This window comes from Pezoporus occidentalis, unplaced genomic scaffold, assembly GCF_034315485.1.
Source record: "Pezoporus occidentalis ecotype Australia unplaced genomic scaffold, CSIRO_AGI_Poc_V1 ctg110, whole genome shotgun sequence".
Lineage (NCBI taxonomy): Eukaryota > Metazoa > Chordata > Aves > Psittaciformes > Psittacidae > Pezoporus > Pezoporus occidentalis.
Window position 1 is genome coordinate 2,241,269 of NW_026912887.1, and position 16,781 is coordinate 2,258,049.

Genomic DNA, 16,781 nt, shown 5'->3' on the forward strand with positions numbered 1-16,781 from the left:
ATAGGGCCAGTTTTTGGTCTCTTGCTGCGTATTTTCCAGGTTGCTTCCTATAGACCCAAGGGCTATCTGGAGGCCGGGTTGGGTATCACCAGGCTGCGTTTTCTCTTGAGGCTTTTTAGACTTTTAATCTCAATGGTGTCTTTGATAAGGAGTTTTATGGACTCTGCTTGGTTGTTTTCTGTAGGGTGGGTTCAGTTGCAGTGTGTGGTTAAAACCAGCAGCTCTTGCTTTCTTTGGACAAGATTAACTCCTGACGTAATTCCCAATGAGTTTTGGTATTTATCCCTGCATTCAATCTCATTCTGTGTGATAGCAGCTGGAGGCAACGCTTTTTCTTCGTACGTGTGTGGAGTTTGCTCGCTAACTCTGTGCAGCTACAAAAAAAATCTTCCTTTAAATCCTCTAAACTATTGGCACTAATCCTCATTAGGTTACTCTGTGCATCTCTGTCATTTGCTTCTGTCTATTGCTGTGTTTTTCGTGTACCTAAGAAAGCCTTCAAACAGGAGTTCTGGAATAGAAAAAGGCTTGTAAGAAGATTGCAGATTACTATTGGTTTTCTAGTGGCTACCCTTTTCATTGCTGTGTTAATGTAGAGGCTTAATGAGCAGCTTTGACTCCAGGGCAAGGCTGAGTGCTGCTCTGAACAGCAGTTTCCATCTAGGTTTCCTTTGAAATGAAGCATTTGCTAATCTGCCAGCTTTTATTTTTGTTTATCTGTGCCTCCTGCATTCATCAGGGTAAAGGGTACAGTCACACGAAGGGCTGCCTGAAGACTTCTGGGGACTGAAAGGGATGCACTTGGGGCAGCTACTAAGACTGGTTTTGGATATTGATGCCTAAATCTAGAAGTGGCATGATCCCTCCGCTCCCCTTTGACCTTCTCAACCAGAACCCACCACCCTGTCTCCCAAGGAGTGTCTCTGTTAGGATCTAAAGAATGTTTTCCAGCAGGATAGCATACATGTTGGGGAGGATATGTGGCGTTTGGAGCACGGCATTCCCTGCATACTGGGCTGAGCTGTTTGCCTCAGTGGGGTATTTGCATTGCTAACACCTTCCTAGAGAGTGCAGAGTTTCCACATCTCCTCTCCCCTTTGTCTTTCAGGCCCAGGCCTGTTTGCTTCTCCGGAACGTTCTGCTACTTCGTGAACTGAAGCTCTTCATGACAGAGGAGGAGTGGGAGGAATTGATAAGAGAAAGCATCAGCCAAGTGACAAAGGTAACAAGCTTCAACATGTTAAATGTACAGATAGCACCTAATGGGTGCTGCTTGTACTAGTGGGGTGCTTGTTCAAAGAGCTGAATTCTGCAGCTGTGTTTGGCTTAACAGATCTTGGAGGGGTTGTGCCTGCTTGTGCCAGGTCTGAGTCGTGTCCACTGGGATCACAGCATTCTTGTAACGCGGCTGCTAGGCGTATTTTCACCAGCTGCAAGAAGTGTGGTCCCTGTGTGTGGATCTAGGAAGCAGAGCTCAAGTTTTAGGGAATACACTCAGACAGATCAATTCAAGGTGGTTTTAAAACTAGATTTTTAATTAGCAGGTATTATGGATATGAACTTCAGGGCCAAAGAAGCGCTCTAGGCTTTTGACTCCTAGTGTATTGGAGACCTCTGGACCAGACTCCCTCATTAATACTGTTTGTGAGGGAAACCTTAAAATACATTGGTACAGAAAAAAACCTGGGCTCCTGATTCAGTAGCAGATGCAGACTGCACCTGACGACAGTTTTTGGGTGCAGCCATTCTGGGGGAGGTGATCTGCAGGGCAGAAGACTGAAGAAGCAAATACCATTCAATTATATCCTCATGGATTGACGTGGCGGGAGCCAAGGAACCAGGTTAATGTTGTGGTGTGGTGACTAAACTTGATGACGTGGGAGATTCCAGCCTCGGTGTTCCTACGTAACTGCAGTATTGAACTCTTCCTAAGTGTAGCTTGTATTCATCCTTAAATGCTGCTTACATGGTAATTTAGGCCATTCCATAATGTACTATATTGGAGCAGAACTATTAGCTCTGTTCCCTTTTGTCAAGGAGGTGCAAAATCTAAGCGAGTCAAGGAATTCAGAGGTGCTGCTAATGATTCTCAAGGAAGCAAGTGATCCTGGGTTTCATTAAACAGCTTTTGTTTAATGATTACATCAGGAATCCAACGGGTGGAGTTAGGTATGATTTTCTTTTCCAGCTACATAAAACATGCTGCTCCTCCCAACCTGGTCATCTCTGTGTTTCTCTCTAGCAGCTTGATACCTGCAGGACTCAGTGATTCACTGGGAAACCACCAGCACTTACAATGCCTTCATGTTGTTCTTGTCAGGGAAAGTTGGGCATCTTGCAACCCGATCAGTATTTTAATGAGCTTTGCTACCAAAGCATCCTCCGTGCCTCTCATTTCTGTGGTCATCTGTGTTTAAAGAAAAATTCCTGGGAAATATTGTCAGTCTGTTTGGGCTGTCCAAGGTACACCCTGCAGGCAGGCGTCTGCCCATGCTGGTAACTGCAGTGGCATATCGGTTCTAGTTCTCTTTTTGGCCTGTAAAAGCTGTGACATAACAGTAGTGGACAGAGATGTGCTGGGTTTTGTCTCCCATCCTCCTGCTCCTCCATTGCACTAACACAGTGCTGGTGTGGCTCTTTAGAGCTGGGGCAGCTGCACAGCTTTAAATGTTGCTGCAATTAGGGAAGATCAAGAACTTTACATTCTCTGTAACGGTTTTCATTCATGGCCAAAGGGTCACACTTGTGCTGTGAAACTTTCTAAAGCTGCAAAAGGCATTTTGTGTCTTTTTGGTGGCACAGAAATGCTTGCTTACCTGAGTAAAAGCTGTAAAAACAAGCAGCGCTCTGTGGTGTAGCAGAGCAATACTCATGTCATGACTGATCTCTTCTGGAGGTGGTAAAAAGTCCTTCGTAGCAGAAGTCAGTTGCTGGAAACAGCAAATTTAGAACCTGTACAATGTATGTGTTTGTCAAAGAGGGTAATCCACCATCAAAGTAACTTGCTGACAAGTTTATTAGCGCTGAATCTCCAGGTGGAGATTGTGCGCTTGACTGAAAGAGAAGCTGCAGGTTGGGTGGAAGTTACAGGCTTGACATTGAAATTATGGGGTGAGTTTGTTTGGACTGTGTTAGGCAAGAGCTTGGGCTCAATGGTAGCCCTTTCTGTCCCTGATGTCCATACATGCCTCTGCTCAGCTGGAAGGTAGGGAGGACATCTGTAGAAGCAGGCTTCTCCTGCAGCTCAGTCTCGTTCCTTTTCATCAGAGAATTCAATGGGCTGTTCCAGGTCAGCTGTAATTTGGAGGTGGGTATGTGAAGTAGGCAGATGTTGGCATGTAAGTGCTTACCCATGGGAACCTGGGACTCTTGAGCTGTAATTCATGATGCTATGGAAAATGGTGAAGTTTTATTGCCCCAGGTGAAAGGTTTGCATTTGCTGTCATTGGCCCTTCCTGCCACCATCCCTCACAAACAGCTGTTTTAAGAGGAAAAGAAAAATGATAATGGAGAATTTTATAACTTTCTTTGACCCAGGGGGAAGTCTGAAATAAGCTGTGAGGGTCAGTGGTTTAACCGAGTAGACTGATGTGCACTGGTAACTCAAGCAGTGTTACTGTACTCAAGGAAGCTGTCATCTGGAGCCTTTGCTAGGCTCTGTGTGGCCTTGGTTAGATCTGCAGCTCTGGCTCTGGTAATTCTTGGAGCACAGGATTGATGTTGCAGGTGTAAGGCTGTGAGAGAGGATAGGATGCTGTCTCCTGGTGTCTGCTTTCTTATTCTGTCTTGCCTCAGTGATTGCATTGCATACCTGCAGATCACTTGGTGGGGAACAGCGAGCCTGGGGTGGTTTTAGGCAATGATATGTGCTGGAACTGGATCTTGGATATCATTGAATGATGCGTGCAAGGCTAAGAGGCAGATGAGGGAGAATCAACGGTCAGGAGCTTTCAATGAAGAGACAGCTTCCTGAAATAGCAGCTCTGGCTGCTGCGAGGCAATGGCTTTTTGTGCTTACATAAGCTAACTTGACCTTATTTGTTCCCAAAATGCTTAAGCATGCTTGTAAAACATACATCACAGTCATGAGGGATTCATGTTTGCCATCTCCTTACTGCCAGCGAGGCAAGCCTTGATGTCCTAATGGGTACTTTGGAGTTGACTTTCTCTTGTGAGAGTCCTGCTTGCTGTTGGTGCTCTTGGCTTCTTCTGCTGGATCAGTTGGACAGCAAGCCTTGTCCACAAGCACTGGGACTGCAAAGGTGAGGAAGCAGGGGAAGCCCTGGCACAGTTTGGGCTTCCCAAGTCCGAAGTAGTTACTTTACACAAAGCAGAACCCTGCTGCAGTTGTTCAAGCTTATTCTGATGTTGGGAGTCTAGATGACTGGGTTGCTTACAGTCTAAAGAAAGAGTTGCTTCATCTTGTAAATGACAGAGCTCACCTGAGATCCTACAGTATCTGACAGAAACCTCTTCAAGACCTTTGTTCTTTTATCAGTAGGTCTCAATGTGCTTTACAAAGGAAATCCAAACCAGTGGGTTGTTGATGTAATGAAGCAAGTATGTCACAGAAACCCAAGAGCTAATGTATTTAGTTTACTGAAGTTGCTTGCCCTGTTTTACAGATGACATGCTTGCCTGGGAGCTGAGCCAAGAATCAAACTCAGGTCTCCTGAGACATGCCAGAGACCCCTTTGTACATGGGTAATCTGCGTGTTTCTTAACTTGGCTTCAGATAGGAATCTCTGTCCCTGTGTTATCTAAGGAGGATGGTGGTAGTTGTGAGTTCAGGCTGCTTAGGGTCATGCAGTGATGGTAATGGCAGAACCTGAGAGGCCCAAGTTCCCCATTTAATGCAGGAAACTGCTGCCCTGTTTTGGGGAGGGATCTCTGAGGTTGCTGCTGGGGCTCACACAATCTTTCTGGCTCTATCAAATGCATCAGTTTGGTCTTCCAGCACTCCCAGTTGGCGCTGGGGGCACCTTTTGGTGTTTGTTCCCCCTGTTAGATGTATTTCCATTTTCATTCTGATATGTTACGAAATTGCTGTCTTGGCTTTAGAGTGATCTCGAACCCGTGCCAATTTTGTAGGCACTCACTGACAGATTTGCAGCAGGAAGCACAGGATCTGAGTACATGGTTTCATTACCTTTTTTTGTCATCCCTTTCCCAGGGACTGCCTTGCCCTCCTGAACTGAGGTGCTTTGTGTAACTCCCAGTTGATGCTGGAACTCCCGGTTACAATGTGGAAGTCAGGGGGAAGTGGGAAAGGATTTTGCCAAATATTCCAGAAAAAGTCTGTTTTCATGGCTGAGCAACTGCAAAACAAAACAGCCCTCAGAAAACGTGCTAAAACTGCTCTCTGTGGCTTGTACACAGCAGGTTCCTGAGGGTTTCCTTTGTCTCTTCTGCAGTGAGTACATCATAGGAAGCGCTGAACTTTACTGCTCTTTTTCCCCTGTGCTTGTTTTGCCATAAGGGATGGGCAGAGCAGATAACGTTCAGGTGGGTTGGTTGAAACCAAAATGGGATCAAGGCATCCTGGAATGTAAAAACGTTCACAGGCTCTGATATCCAAGTTCAGTGCAAGACCAGAGACTCCCGGTCACCAGTATTGGAGACCTTCAGATGAATATACACGTTATCCTAATGACACATGTGATGCCTCCTTCCACTTAGGTGGTTGCTTGGACAGGGCAGGCAGCTGAAGCTGAAGGCAGTCATGATTGTAGACAGACAAGGGATTACATGGCCTGTGCAGGGAATGTTACGGATGACCCAAGCCCTCTTTTCCAAGCCTTGTCTCTAAGTTATTGCATGCTCTCTGAAGACGTTTATTGTATGGCAGTTAGTGATTTCAAATAACTGTCCGGAGCCACTCAGAATGTGTGAGGGGAAGAGGGATGGGTATACTGTATAGCCCTCCAGTGCAGACATGCCCTTCATTTCTGAAGGGCACATTTGGTTATCAGTGTCTTAATTTGTAGGGAGATGAATTATTAACAGTGACTTCATCAAATCTCTGAAAAAGCCATTCTTCAATTTTTTTTTTTCATGAAGATTGCCTGAACTTCTATCTGTCCATCTTTATAAATTCTTAATTCATTGCCCTTTCTCAGCCTCTTAGCTTGTAAAATGAGGCCAGTAGTGATTAACTGATATCGTTGACGTGCTTTCGGAATACTGGATGTCTCTGTGGAGAATTCATTTCTCCCCTGTCTCCTCAGCTGTCCTGGTTGGTTTTTCCCTGCTGCGTTTTTGTAAGGTCTATGGAGGAAAACAAGAATCAGATCTTTACACTTGGGAAAGCATTGACATTTTCTGTGAGCACAGCTTCTGGATTGTGGGCTCCTCCCTCTAATAACAGCCAAAATAAACGCTGCAAAAAATGCCCTTTAGTTATACCCTTCCGTACGTGGGTCTGCTTTGTCCTCTACCTTCCCTCTCTCTCTTGGTCAGGGACAAGCAGGAAGTTGGTGGTTACCTTCCCTTTGTGAGCATTTCCCCGTGCCTTGTTTCTCTTAGAGATGCAAGGAAAAAAGTTGTGAACGTTTGAACTATGTCTTCAGAAACTTGGTGAGAGGAAACAGAGGGAGGAGGGACTGTCTGTGCTTTTATTCCCCCTTTAAGTGCTCTCAGCAGGAGCTGCTGTGTTGTTCAGGTGGGTGGTTGATAACTTCTCCTTGTGGGTTTGGGTACCTTGTGCACATGGAAATGGATCTGGCTCCGTGCATAGGTGGAAACTGGTGTGGAGAGACATACTCTTCCCTCTGTCTTCCATGATTTATCCCTAAGTTCTAGCTTGGGTTCTGTTGTATAGCGAATATTGTAATGAAAGAAAGTGTTTGGGGGTGGCGTTTTGGGAAGCTCAGAGTTGATTCCCAGCTCTGTTACGGTCTGCATGATTCAGTCATCTTCCTTGGCCTCTCTGTGAAATGGAGGGAATGATGCTGGCTTACCTCTCAGGAGAAATGTGAATGTAATTACAGGTGAGGTGAGGGTGCTTACATTGGATAATAACAGGAGCTACGAGCATATGGAATACTAAAATACTTCATTTGGTTGTCAGTTTGTTATTAGCTTCTAAATGGCAGAGGAAGGCTGTGCCCCTCCCAAACCTCTCAGCTTACCTACATGTTGACGTGGGAAACCTTGTGCCTTGGCTCAGGTCATGGGCACAAGCTTGCAGGGCCCAGACCCTGCTTTCTGGGGTCCCTCTGCAGGTGACTCCAGCACAGGGACCTGAGACACACGAGCTGGATTGTGGCTTTGCTCGGGGACCTTGCATGGAGCCAGGGTGAAGCTTCAGCTTTCAGAGGCAGTGTGGAAGCAGTCAGCATCCTGAGATCAGACCTTCAGCGCTTTCTTGTTGTGACTGTGGCTGTTCACTAGGGTGGAAATTCTGCTGAGCCAAGTGCTGCAGGAGAAGAGAGTTTACCCCAGCAACCTTGGGCTGTGCCAGGGGGTGTAAGGTCGTGCAGGGTGGGTGGAGGTGTGTGTTCTGCAGAATGCACTTGGCACTGTATTCAGCCATGAAGCTGCACATTTATCCATCAGCATCAGGTCTGTTATGGGGGAGGAGGGGGAAGGATGGAGATAGTGCAGTGTGTGGAAAGAATGTAGGTTGGCTGGGCTCCTCGAGTTCACGGAGCAGTGATGGATTTGTCAGGCTGATCCCACGGAGGGGAAGGGCTGTTTGTTTTCAACAATAAAATAGGCTGAAGGACGTGCTGGGAATGCATAAATACTAAATGGCATTCAAACTTCCAGCTAGGAAATGTGCTTGTGCCTTCGTAGCAGAACACTCCTGGGCACTCTGGAGATACTGCTTTGTCTTGTAAGTCTGGGTTAAGTGTGTCCCCTGCACTATAGGAAAGGGGCAGAGGGGCAGGCAGGAAGAGGTTGCAGGCTTGGGTGAATGTGGAGGCTTCCAGAAGCATTACCTGGCTCCATGTAACAGCTAATCACCATCTTCCCTGCAGGAAACTTCGGGCAGTGGCTGGGATGCTGTGGCTCAGCAGTGGCTGGGATGCTGACTTGGGCTCTAGACGTGCATGCACCCTTTCTGATGTATGGCAAGTTTCAGGGAAGTCATTGGCTTAGACTAAAATCCTACCTACCTGTGAAACTGAGGCATGGAGCTGTGTGGTGAACTAGCTGCTAGCCCTCTGTCCTACTTGTATGACTCAGTTACTGAGGTGTTCACCTACTGTGCTCTAAAACACTTCTTTTATGCTTTGGGAAGGTGAAAGAATGCTGTGAAGCTCAATGAGAGATGGAACGAGGGTTGGATCCTGCAGTAGTTGGGATACCTCCATGTTTGAGACAGGAATTAGGAATATAAGAAAATTGATTGATAAGATGCAGTGGGTGTGCTGTTCTCCTTGTAGAACCCGAGAAGCAGAGAAGCCCTTCACCAGAAACAGCCCGAGGCTTTTGGAAGCAGCGTGTTTAACAAACCCAGACAAAAGCATCTCTGCCAGCTGCATCCATGTAGGGTGAAGCAGGAACTGGCTTTAGATGAGATGGGAGTTCCAGGGGTGAAAACTGCCTCCATATTTTTCCCTTTTGGAAAATGACGTGCCTAGATCTGCCAACAACTCAGATGTACAGGCATGATTAACCATAACAGGTGTCACCGAGCTGGAACTGAGCTTCCCTATGAAGCAGGTCTGGCTGTTTACTGAAGGAGCAGAGTAAGAGAAGCAGGAAACGAGAGAAAACCATCAGCGAGTGGTGCAAGTGTAGCTGTTGAGCACATGTTATGTGGTCTCTCTGCTTTTAGCATTGAGTGACTGGGTCATTTCAGGTTGGTAGTGCTTTCAGAGGGCAGGGGAAGGGAGAGTTGGATACCTTTGTGAACAGCACACGGCAGAGAATCACAGAAGAGATGGTTAGACAAGTTCTTCTGGGTTTTCCCTTAACCCTCCACCATTGACCTGTAGCATAGCTGGGAGGAAAACCCCTGCTCTGTGCCTCAGTCTTGCTATGTAAAGTGGAGAGTGTTGCCAAACTTGTGCAAGTCTTTGTGATCTAATCAGTGTCTGAGGCTCTCCTAAGGATGCTGCAGATGACTGAAATACTACTATTCTTTCTGAGGCATGCTTGTTATGTGTTACAGTTTGACAGCTGTTAACAGAGTAGGTTTTGCTTTAATTTTATGATTGTATTGTATACGTTCCCCAAATGAAATCATGGTAGGCCTGCAGAATGATTGCCCTATGCAGCTGGGGTGGCATCTTTCGGATAGCTGAGTGAGGAGCAGACCAAAGCAATCCTGCTCCGTGAACCCACAGCATGCAGACAGTGGTCCGTACCTTACGCAGCAAAAAGCAACGGCAAGTACTTGAAGTTTGGACCCAATTCCCATTGAAGAGACTTGGGAATTTCATTCCCTGGGAGCAGTTCCCCAAAGCTTTGTCAGGTCCAAAGCCAGCTTCTTTTACATATCCACAGTGCAGCATGGTTTGTACCGGTGTTGCATGCTAGAGCAAATCCCATGGAAACAAACGCTCCACTGTGTGCAATCCCTGCTTTGGGAGGATGAGAGTGAAGCAACATGACAGAAGATACCATCTCATGTAATGCGTCATGGGAGGCACAATGAGCAGTGATGGTGAGATCAGGAGCTGAGCAGGAATTGGACTCAAGTCTTTGAGGAGGCTTGTCTGTCTCAACCATGCCACATGCAAAGGTGCTGGTGGTTTTGTGCTTTTTGGAGTTAAATTTCTTTTAGAGCCGTTATAGCAGAAGGGAAAGGGAAAAGATGCATGTTGAGAAATAGTAAGACTTTATCTGAATCCATTAAAGCTTCCTTAAAGCAAATCCATTTTGCTTCTGGACTAGAGAGAGTTGTGCATTGTGTGAATTACCTGCTGCTCCTTTGGCTTCTCCACCCACTCATACCCTCTTCCTTGTTCCTTCCTGGTCTTAAAAAGCTATTTAAAAGTGATCCATTTCAGTAGGGAGCTATTTGTTTGCAGATCACTTAAATTGTACTGGATTGCTTCTGGCTATTTATGCTAGTGGAACTGTGCCTGTGTTTCCAGACTCATGCAAAACACTGCTTTTAATATAGATGCTTATAGCACTGATGTCGCTAGACCTGTGGTATCTTCTGTCTCCAGCTGGGCAAGCCACCATTTCCTTCTCCAGGTCTGCATGAATTCGGTTGGGCATGCCCCAGCTTCACAAGCACTTGAACACTGTTCTCAGACTTGTGAAAATCAGCCCCTGGGGAGGTGTTCAGGGCTATGGGGCTTTTCTCTTGACTTTAGGATGATTTGTTTCAAACCCTTCAAAGCATCAGGGCAGTTCTGGGCAGCAGCAACAGGCAGTCGAGCCAGTGTGATTTAAATGCAGTCATCTACATCACTTATCTACAGTGGGGAGAAAATACAATTTATTTTTAACACCTCAATTCTAAAATGGTTGTAGGTTGTGTATTAGAAAGATGAGATGACACTTGCCTTCAACTGGCTCCTTTGCACAGCACTGCCCTCATTTCTCTTGTCCTGAAGAGCTGACAGGCCATACTGATGTTCTCTCACACAACTTGTACACAACTGAGCAAAATAAGGATCTCTGACAGCTTTAACCACAGGTAATGCCTGTTACCCTGGCAATATCTTGTTCTTCACATTGCAAGGAAAATTTTAATGCAAATCATATTTTTTCTATGTTATTATTAATAATTATAATTATAGTTATTATTATTTCTTGTGGTAAGCTTAATAAACAGAGTGTGCATGGCCCATGGAGTGTTGTATCCTACAGGTGAAGATTTATTTATATTTTCATCACACTCCTCTATTTGTTTCTCATTTTACCTGAGACTTTGGAGCTGTTGAATTGTGTGACCTTGTAGGTTAATGACAGCTCTGGAACAGAGATGCAGTGCATCTCTGTGTATCAGGGGAGAGCAATTAGCAAGTTATTGATAGTCAGATGAAGTTGTGGTATGAATTCCAGCCAGCAGAACATGGTGGCTTTCTAATACAGGCAGCAGGAGAAGCTCAGAAACCGGAGAAGAACTGCAGTCCTTCCCTTTCCATTTCTTATCCAAGGGTCCAGATAGACAGGAGAAGTAAAACCATTTTCTATCCCAACCCCAAGGAACCCCAGCTGGGTGTGTGAAAAGGTTCCCGTATCCATGCTCTAAAGACACGGGGATGGGTGACTGCTTCTTGACCATCCTGGTCAGGAAATAGTTGTATCTCCTAAAAGTGGTCCTTATGCTCTTGCTGGCCATCATTATTTGCCTGTTGTGAGCACAGTTACTGAAGAGCTTGCTTTGGGCAATAAATTTCTTACTTTTCTCAGTGTTTGTGAGGATTTTTACTTTATTGGTTAGCTTTATGCTGACATAGATGGAAAATGGTTTGCTCAGAGTCCTTAAAATTACTTCTTTAAAATGGAGCAGAAGCAATAGGTGGTCTAGTGGGAGAGATTGCATCTCCTGGAGCGCTATGACCCTCCAGCACTGGGTAGAGATTTGGTGCAGTGACTTATCAATGATGCAGGTTGCCTGAGGAACTGAGGATGCTGAGCCTGGGGTGGGTCTTGCCTGTTGGCTGCGTTGGCATGTTCAGATTCCATGCAAAGGCAGGCTTGGCCACAACTGCAGCCTTCTGTAGAGAAATAGCCTGTGGTGGGGAATGCTGCTGCCTACAGTAAGCTTGTCCCTACAAATCATGTCTGATATTCATGTAATCCGTGCAAGCTTTGGGGCTTGCTGTGGTGTGTGCATCCCCACAGAAACAGAGCAGGGAAGAAAACTACCATGTAACTGGGCTGCAAGGACTAGCTGTAGGGAGAGGATCAGCACCCCTGAGCCATTGGGTCACCTCTTTGATCCAGCCACCTTTTTATGGCTATTTTGTGACCTTCTCCACTTGTAAATAACTGGCTTTTATTTGACCTGTCTTTGGAGAGATTTTCCTCTAAGCCAGTGTTTCAGAAACCCTGCAGCACATAAAGGGAACACTGATGAGGTTTTTCTCTCAGTCATTTCAGTGAATTTAAGCTTGATTGACAAGCCCTGTTGTAATGCTGGCAACTGGGATTTCCTCGGCATAAGTGTTAATGGATTTCTGCATTAGTGCTTCATGTGTAAATCCCAGCTTCTGCAGCTGAGTAGCAACATGTCCCTCAGGTGAGCCTGTTGTCTGGCAGCCTCCTGGCCTTCCCAGGGTGGGGACAGAGATACTGTCTTTGCTGTTTTTCTCTAAGGGACGGCAAGACATCTCCAGTTGTGCTTTAGCATAGGAGCTAGAGAGCAGCAAGGTTGTGCGTTTGTGGTCTGCTTGCTCATCTTTTGTCCAGTTGTTTCTTAATTAAGCTGGGCATCAGCAGTGGCCACCAGGTACCCTCCTGAGCCTTTCCAAAGTTGTGTTCCAGGGTTATTTTGGTGGCAGGTTAATCCTGCCCTTCCTCACTCGTTTTCTGCTATCTCCCGAGAGGAGTGATGTGTTTTCCTGTTTAACGTGTGCTGCATGTCAATCTCCTCATTTCATTTGCAGAGTTTGAAGGCGGTTGGCAAGTGCATCCCGAAGGCTGAGAAAGAGAAAGTTGCCAAGAGCTTCGAGCTGTTGAACTTGCTCCTCAAAACTGTGACAGAGGAGGTGAGTGCAGGACCTGATGTGTGCAAACGGCTGTTGTTCCGAATGCCACCAAAGCCTCTTCCAAATGTCACACTTGGATTTTACCTTGTGACTGCTACATCCCACCTCGTTTCTTACCAAAGGTGTCACCCCTTGAGGGAGTGCCTGGCTGGGGTTGAGGACAGAAAAGCTCTTGTGTCTGCAGGAGTGATCCTTAGTTCTTATGAGCTGATCCGCCTGAGCTTGGTGAAGGATTTGTGCAGTGTTGTGCAAACGTACGTGGCATCTCCTTTCAAATCAGCAGAAATATGGCCTGGCATACAGTGAGGGTGAGGTGGGGTTTGTTACAGATGATTGCTCTCTCCTCTCCACTGAACCCCATAGATTCTGATGCCCCAAAACTGGTGCTTATTCAGAGGCTTTGTTAGCAGGAGCGAAGCTTTGTTTTCCCAAATGAAAAATGATCTTTCTGAACCCGAGAAGATTTTCTATAGGTGATAAACCAAGTCTCCAACGTGGTCTTATTTACTGGAGCAAAATACCACAAGCAGCAGTATTGCTGAAGCACAGTTTCCTACTGATAAGCACTGAGCTCACACCACTGCCAGTTTCTTTGTGGAGAACTAATAGCAAAGTGGGTGGAGGAGAGAGGTTGTTTCCAAGGCTCTTGTAGGAACTGAATAGCCTTTGAGACACTCCTTTCTGCCTGATTTGACTGAAATTATCCAGTGGGTTATGGAACAGGCAGCAAGATTGTGTTCTTTAGAAACCAGGCTGAAAATGCTGCTGCTTTTCTTTTAAGTAAGTACATAGTCACTTGTTTTCTCCCCCTGCTCCCAGCCGTGGACTGAAAAGGAAAGAGGACCAAAGGACCCTTTAGTCCCCTTTATGCCAGTACAGTTCTAGAGCCAGACTGGTGCTTCTCATGCTAGAGACCCAGTTTTCAAGCAAACCCTGTACCATATGGCCTGGTGTGATTCACCAGGTTTTGCCCCCAAATCGTAGTGGTATTGCAAGTGGGCTTAGGGCAGTGGCTTGGAGGAGCCAGGCAGGATTGGTTATTCCTACCACAGTCATATCCTGAGGATGGCCTGGGTTTGAGTGCCCCTTCTGAGTTCACTCTGGAGACTGTCTGTTTGTACTTGCCTCTTGCAGCATCTGCACGTGAAGCTGACTGAGGTGGAAAACGTGCTGTTAGGTCTGAACCAGCCAGAAGGCATTGGGAATTCCGCACGTCTTGACTCTCTCTACTGGAATGTCATGCGTTGGCTGAATTATACGTATGTATATGCTTGCTGCTTTGGCTTTTTGGCTTGCCTGGGGCTCTGACTGCCCGTCCAACTTGTCTTCATTGATGTGGGGAAGTAGAAGGAGAAAGAACGTCAAGGCACTGTTGGATTGATCCTGCAAATGTGAGGCTGGAGGGAATGAGTAGCTGTCCTGGAATGTGACTGGATACCAGAGAATGCGTGCCAGGACCTTCGATCTTCTCCAGTGATTTTGTGCTCCTTAGTGTCTGGATTCCCATCCTAATGCTTGGAGTGGTTGCCTTGCAGCTCCGAAAGCTGGGGAGCATTCGGTGTTCATGCTCATGGGTTAAATGGCAGCTGGATTAGACTTCTGTTCTAGGGCACAAAGGAAGTGTAGGATCTTTTACTCCTTCCTGCTGGCAGTATTTAGTGGGACATGGCATTAAGCAGAGCTGGGTGCTCTGCTCATGACTGGGAGCTGCGGGTGGCCTGGCCTGTGCTATCTCAGCCCAGCAAGAGGCTCTGAGGGAAATGCTGGCATGTGGCTCACTGTGAGAGGGTTCATGGGCAGGGAGGAATCATACAAGGCAGCTGAAGCTGTTGTTGTGGCCCCTTCTAATGACTTGAACAGGGCACAGTGGCCTCACCCAAGCCTTATGACCACAGCCCTGGGCCCTTTTCCAGCCTCACATAGGTTCCCTGGCATTGTTCTGCCAGGGCTGGCCCAAGGATAAGGCTTGGTTTAGGAGCTAGTAGATTGCAGCTAGGAGGGGGATTGTTAAGGTAGGAAACGTGAGCTTGTGCATGTTCTATAAGGAAGGGCTTGGGGTTCAGGGGTGCAGTCTGCTGTCGCTGTTGATGCCAACTTGCTGTGACACACAGAGATGTTTGTGCACAGGAGGTCTGATTTGTGCACAGGAGTATCCTGGTGGCAGTGCTGAGAGGGAAGCGCTAACATCAGGTTGTCAGGGTAGCAGTTTTCCATCCCGAGGAGATGCAGCTTGAAAAACTCCAGAAAACTTCACACTGAAAGCCAGGCCATGGAATTACAGCCTGGTTTACAGCTCTCTGGGAACTGAGCTGGTGCAGAGCAGCATAGACTGGGTGGTGGTGGAGTTGCTGTCGGACTCTGTCAGAGAGCAGCAGCAGCAGTGGCTGTATTGCGTGCACACAAAGGCCGCCTAGATGAGATTGGAAAGGTCTGTTTGGGGTTCTTCCTGGAAGATGACCTCTTGGGATTGTTAGCACAGTGAAGGCCTGGGGCTGTCACCTTGGACAGGCAGACAGTGTCTCAGTAGCCTTGCGTGGGGCCACAGGCCAGGCGTGCTTGAGAAGGTGCTAAGGACAGCGGTACCTGGTCTGTGGAATGGGGATTCTTCCTCAGGTCTCCAAGTGCCTTCTTGAGTCCTGGTCCCGCTCCTGCTGTCCATTAACCAGTTCCTGTGCAGACTGAGGACCACCTCCAGGGATAACACTTCTCCTTGTACCATGCCTGTGCTTCCTTGCACCCTTCCTGTGCTTCTGCCTGTTTGTGGACTGCCTGTCGCGTGGATCGTCGCACTGTTCCCTGGCTGTAAATTAAGTTGCTCTTGATCTTTGGTGTTCTCTCTGCAGGAAGCCCAAGAAAGAGAAGACAGCCAATAAGCCTGAGCAGGAAGCAGAGTCGCTTAAGAGGAAGAAGAAAGGCTTTCTGCCAGAGAGCAAGAAGCGCAAGAAGCGCAAGAAAGGCATCCAGGAGAATGGGGTAGCACCAGCAGCTGGTGAAGATGGAGACCCAGCAGCCCCAGAAGAGCAGCCCCTGGGAACAGAAACTCCCAAGCAGAAGAAAGGCCTCGTGGCTGGTGGCAGCAAACACAAGAATCAGAACAGAGGGGTCAGGGAGAACGGAGTGGCACCAGCGGGCAGTGGGGAGGCTGCTGTTAATGGAGGAGATGCTGTGGCTCACAAGAAGAAGAAGAAAAAGAATCTGAACAGGAAAAGGAAAGGTGATGGCAACAATGAAGGTGAGCAGGTTCCAGCTGCAAAGAAAACCAAGGGGAGTGTCAGCCAGGAGCCCCAGCAGAAGCAGAGCAAAGCCAAGGAGAAAAAGAAAGGGAAAAAGGCTCCAGTGCCACAGGACTGAACTCCATGGACTCACCTGGTGCTGGCATGGCCGAGGAGACTGTTGTAATATCTTTTATACTATAGTTTTTATGTCCTCCATGGCTTTAAATAAACCTTCCATGATGCTGAGCTCTACAGCTGCTGTGTGTGGAGGATTCAGCCCAGAGCACAGGAGCTTCAGGAGGTCACGTACCCTCTCGAGTTCTGGTGCATGCCCACCCTCTCTTCCCTGGCAGTGCCAAACAGGCTGTGCTTGGGAGCACAGACTCCTGTCTCCGTGATTTCCCAAGGCAGAAGCAAGAGGCTGGTTTGGATTTCTTGAGGAGCTGTAGCAGATGTGTTGAGTTGTGTGGTTGAGCCCTGTAGGAGGTCCAGAAGTAACTCCTAAAGGCTCATTTCTGTCCTGCCCAGGCCCAGCAATACTCACAGCTTTTTCAGTCTGAGAAATTCTGCCTCTTAGTTGCCTGGGGTTAAATAGGCTCGTACATGCATGTTCTGAGGTCAGACATATCCAATTGGCCACTTGGGTGTCATCAGTAACTACCATGATCTGACTTCCTTGCCTTTTTGCTGCTGGGTGCAGGAGGGGTGATGGCCCCATCATAGCACAGGGACATCAATAAATCAGTGAAACAACTGAAGTGGTTGATTGATTTGCTGGTCTGCCAGGCCAGCAGGCTCTGTGCGGCCATGCAAGGCACCTGGCACCAGCAGCCTTAACAGCAGTCCTTGAAAGTGACTGCTTGGGATTGCATCTGCTTATTTATCCCCATGAATGCCAGAATCAGCCCTTTGGAGAGCATCGGGACCAGGTTCTCCGATGCGT

At 47.2% G+C, this 16,781-nt stretch overlaps 1 protein-coding gene across 1 annotated transcript in view; it reads left to right on the forward strand.

The window, feature by feature from the left end:
• MYBBP1A (MYB binding protein 1a) overlaps nucleotides 1–16,092 on the forward strand; it is a 58,002-nt gene extending 41,910 nt beyond the window's left edge. The window contains exons 24-27 of the mRNA XM_062632352.1: nucleotides 1,109–1,222; nucleotides 12,522–12,623; nucleotides 13,758–13,882; nucleotides 15,467–16,092. Of these exons, the coding sequence (XP_062488336.1) occupies nucleotides 1,109–1,222; nucleotides 12,522–12,623; nucleotides 13,758–13,882; nucleotides 15,467–15,974 (849 nt within the window). The 3' untranslated portion in view covers nucleotides 15,975–16,092. The remainder of the gene's footprint in view (nucleotides 1–1,108; nucleotides 1,223–12,521; nucleotides 12,624–13,757; nucleotides 13,883–15,466) is intronic.
• The last annotated feature ends 689 nt before the right edge of the window (nucleotides 16,093–16,781 follow it).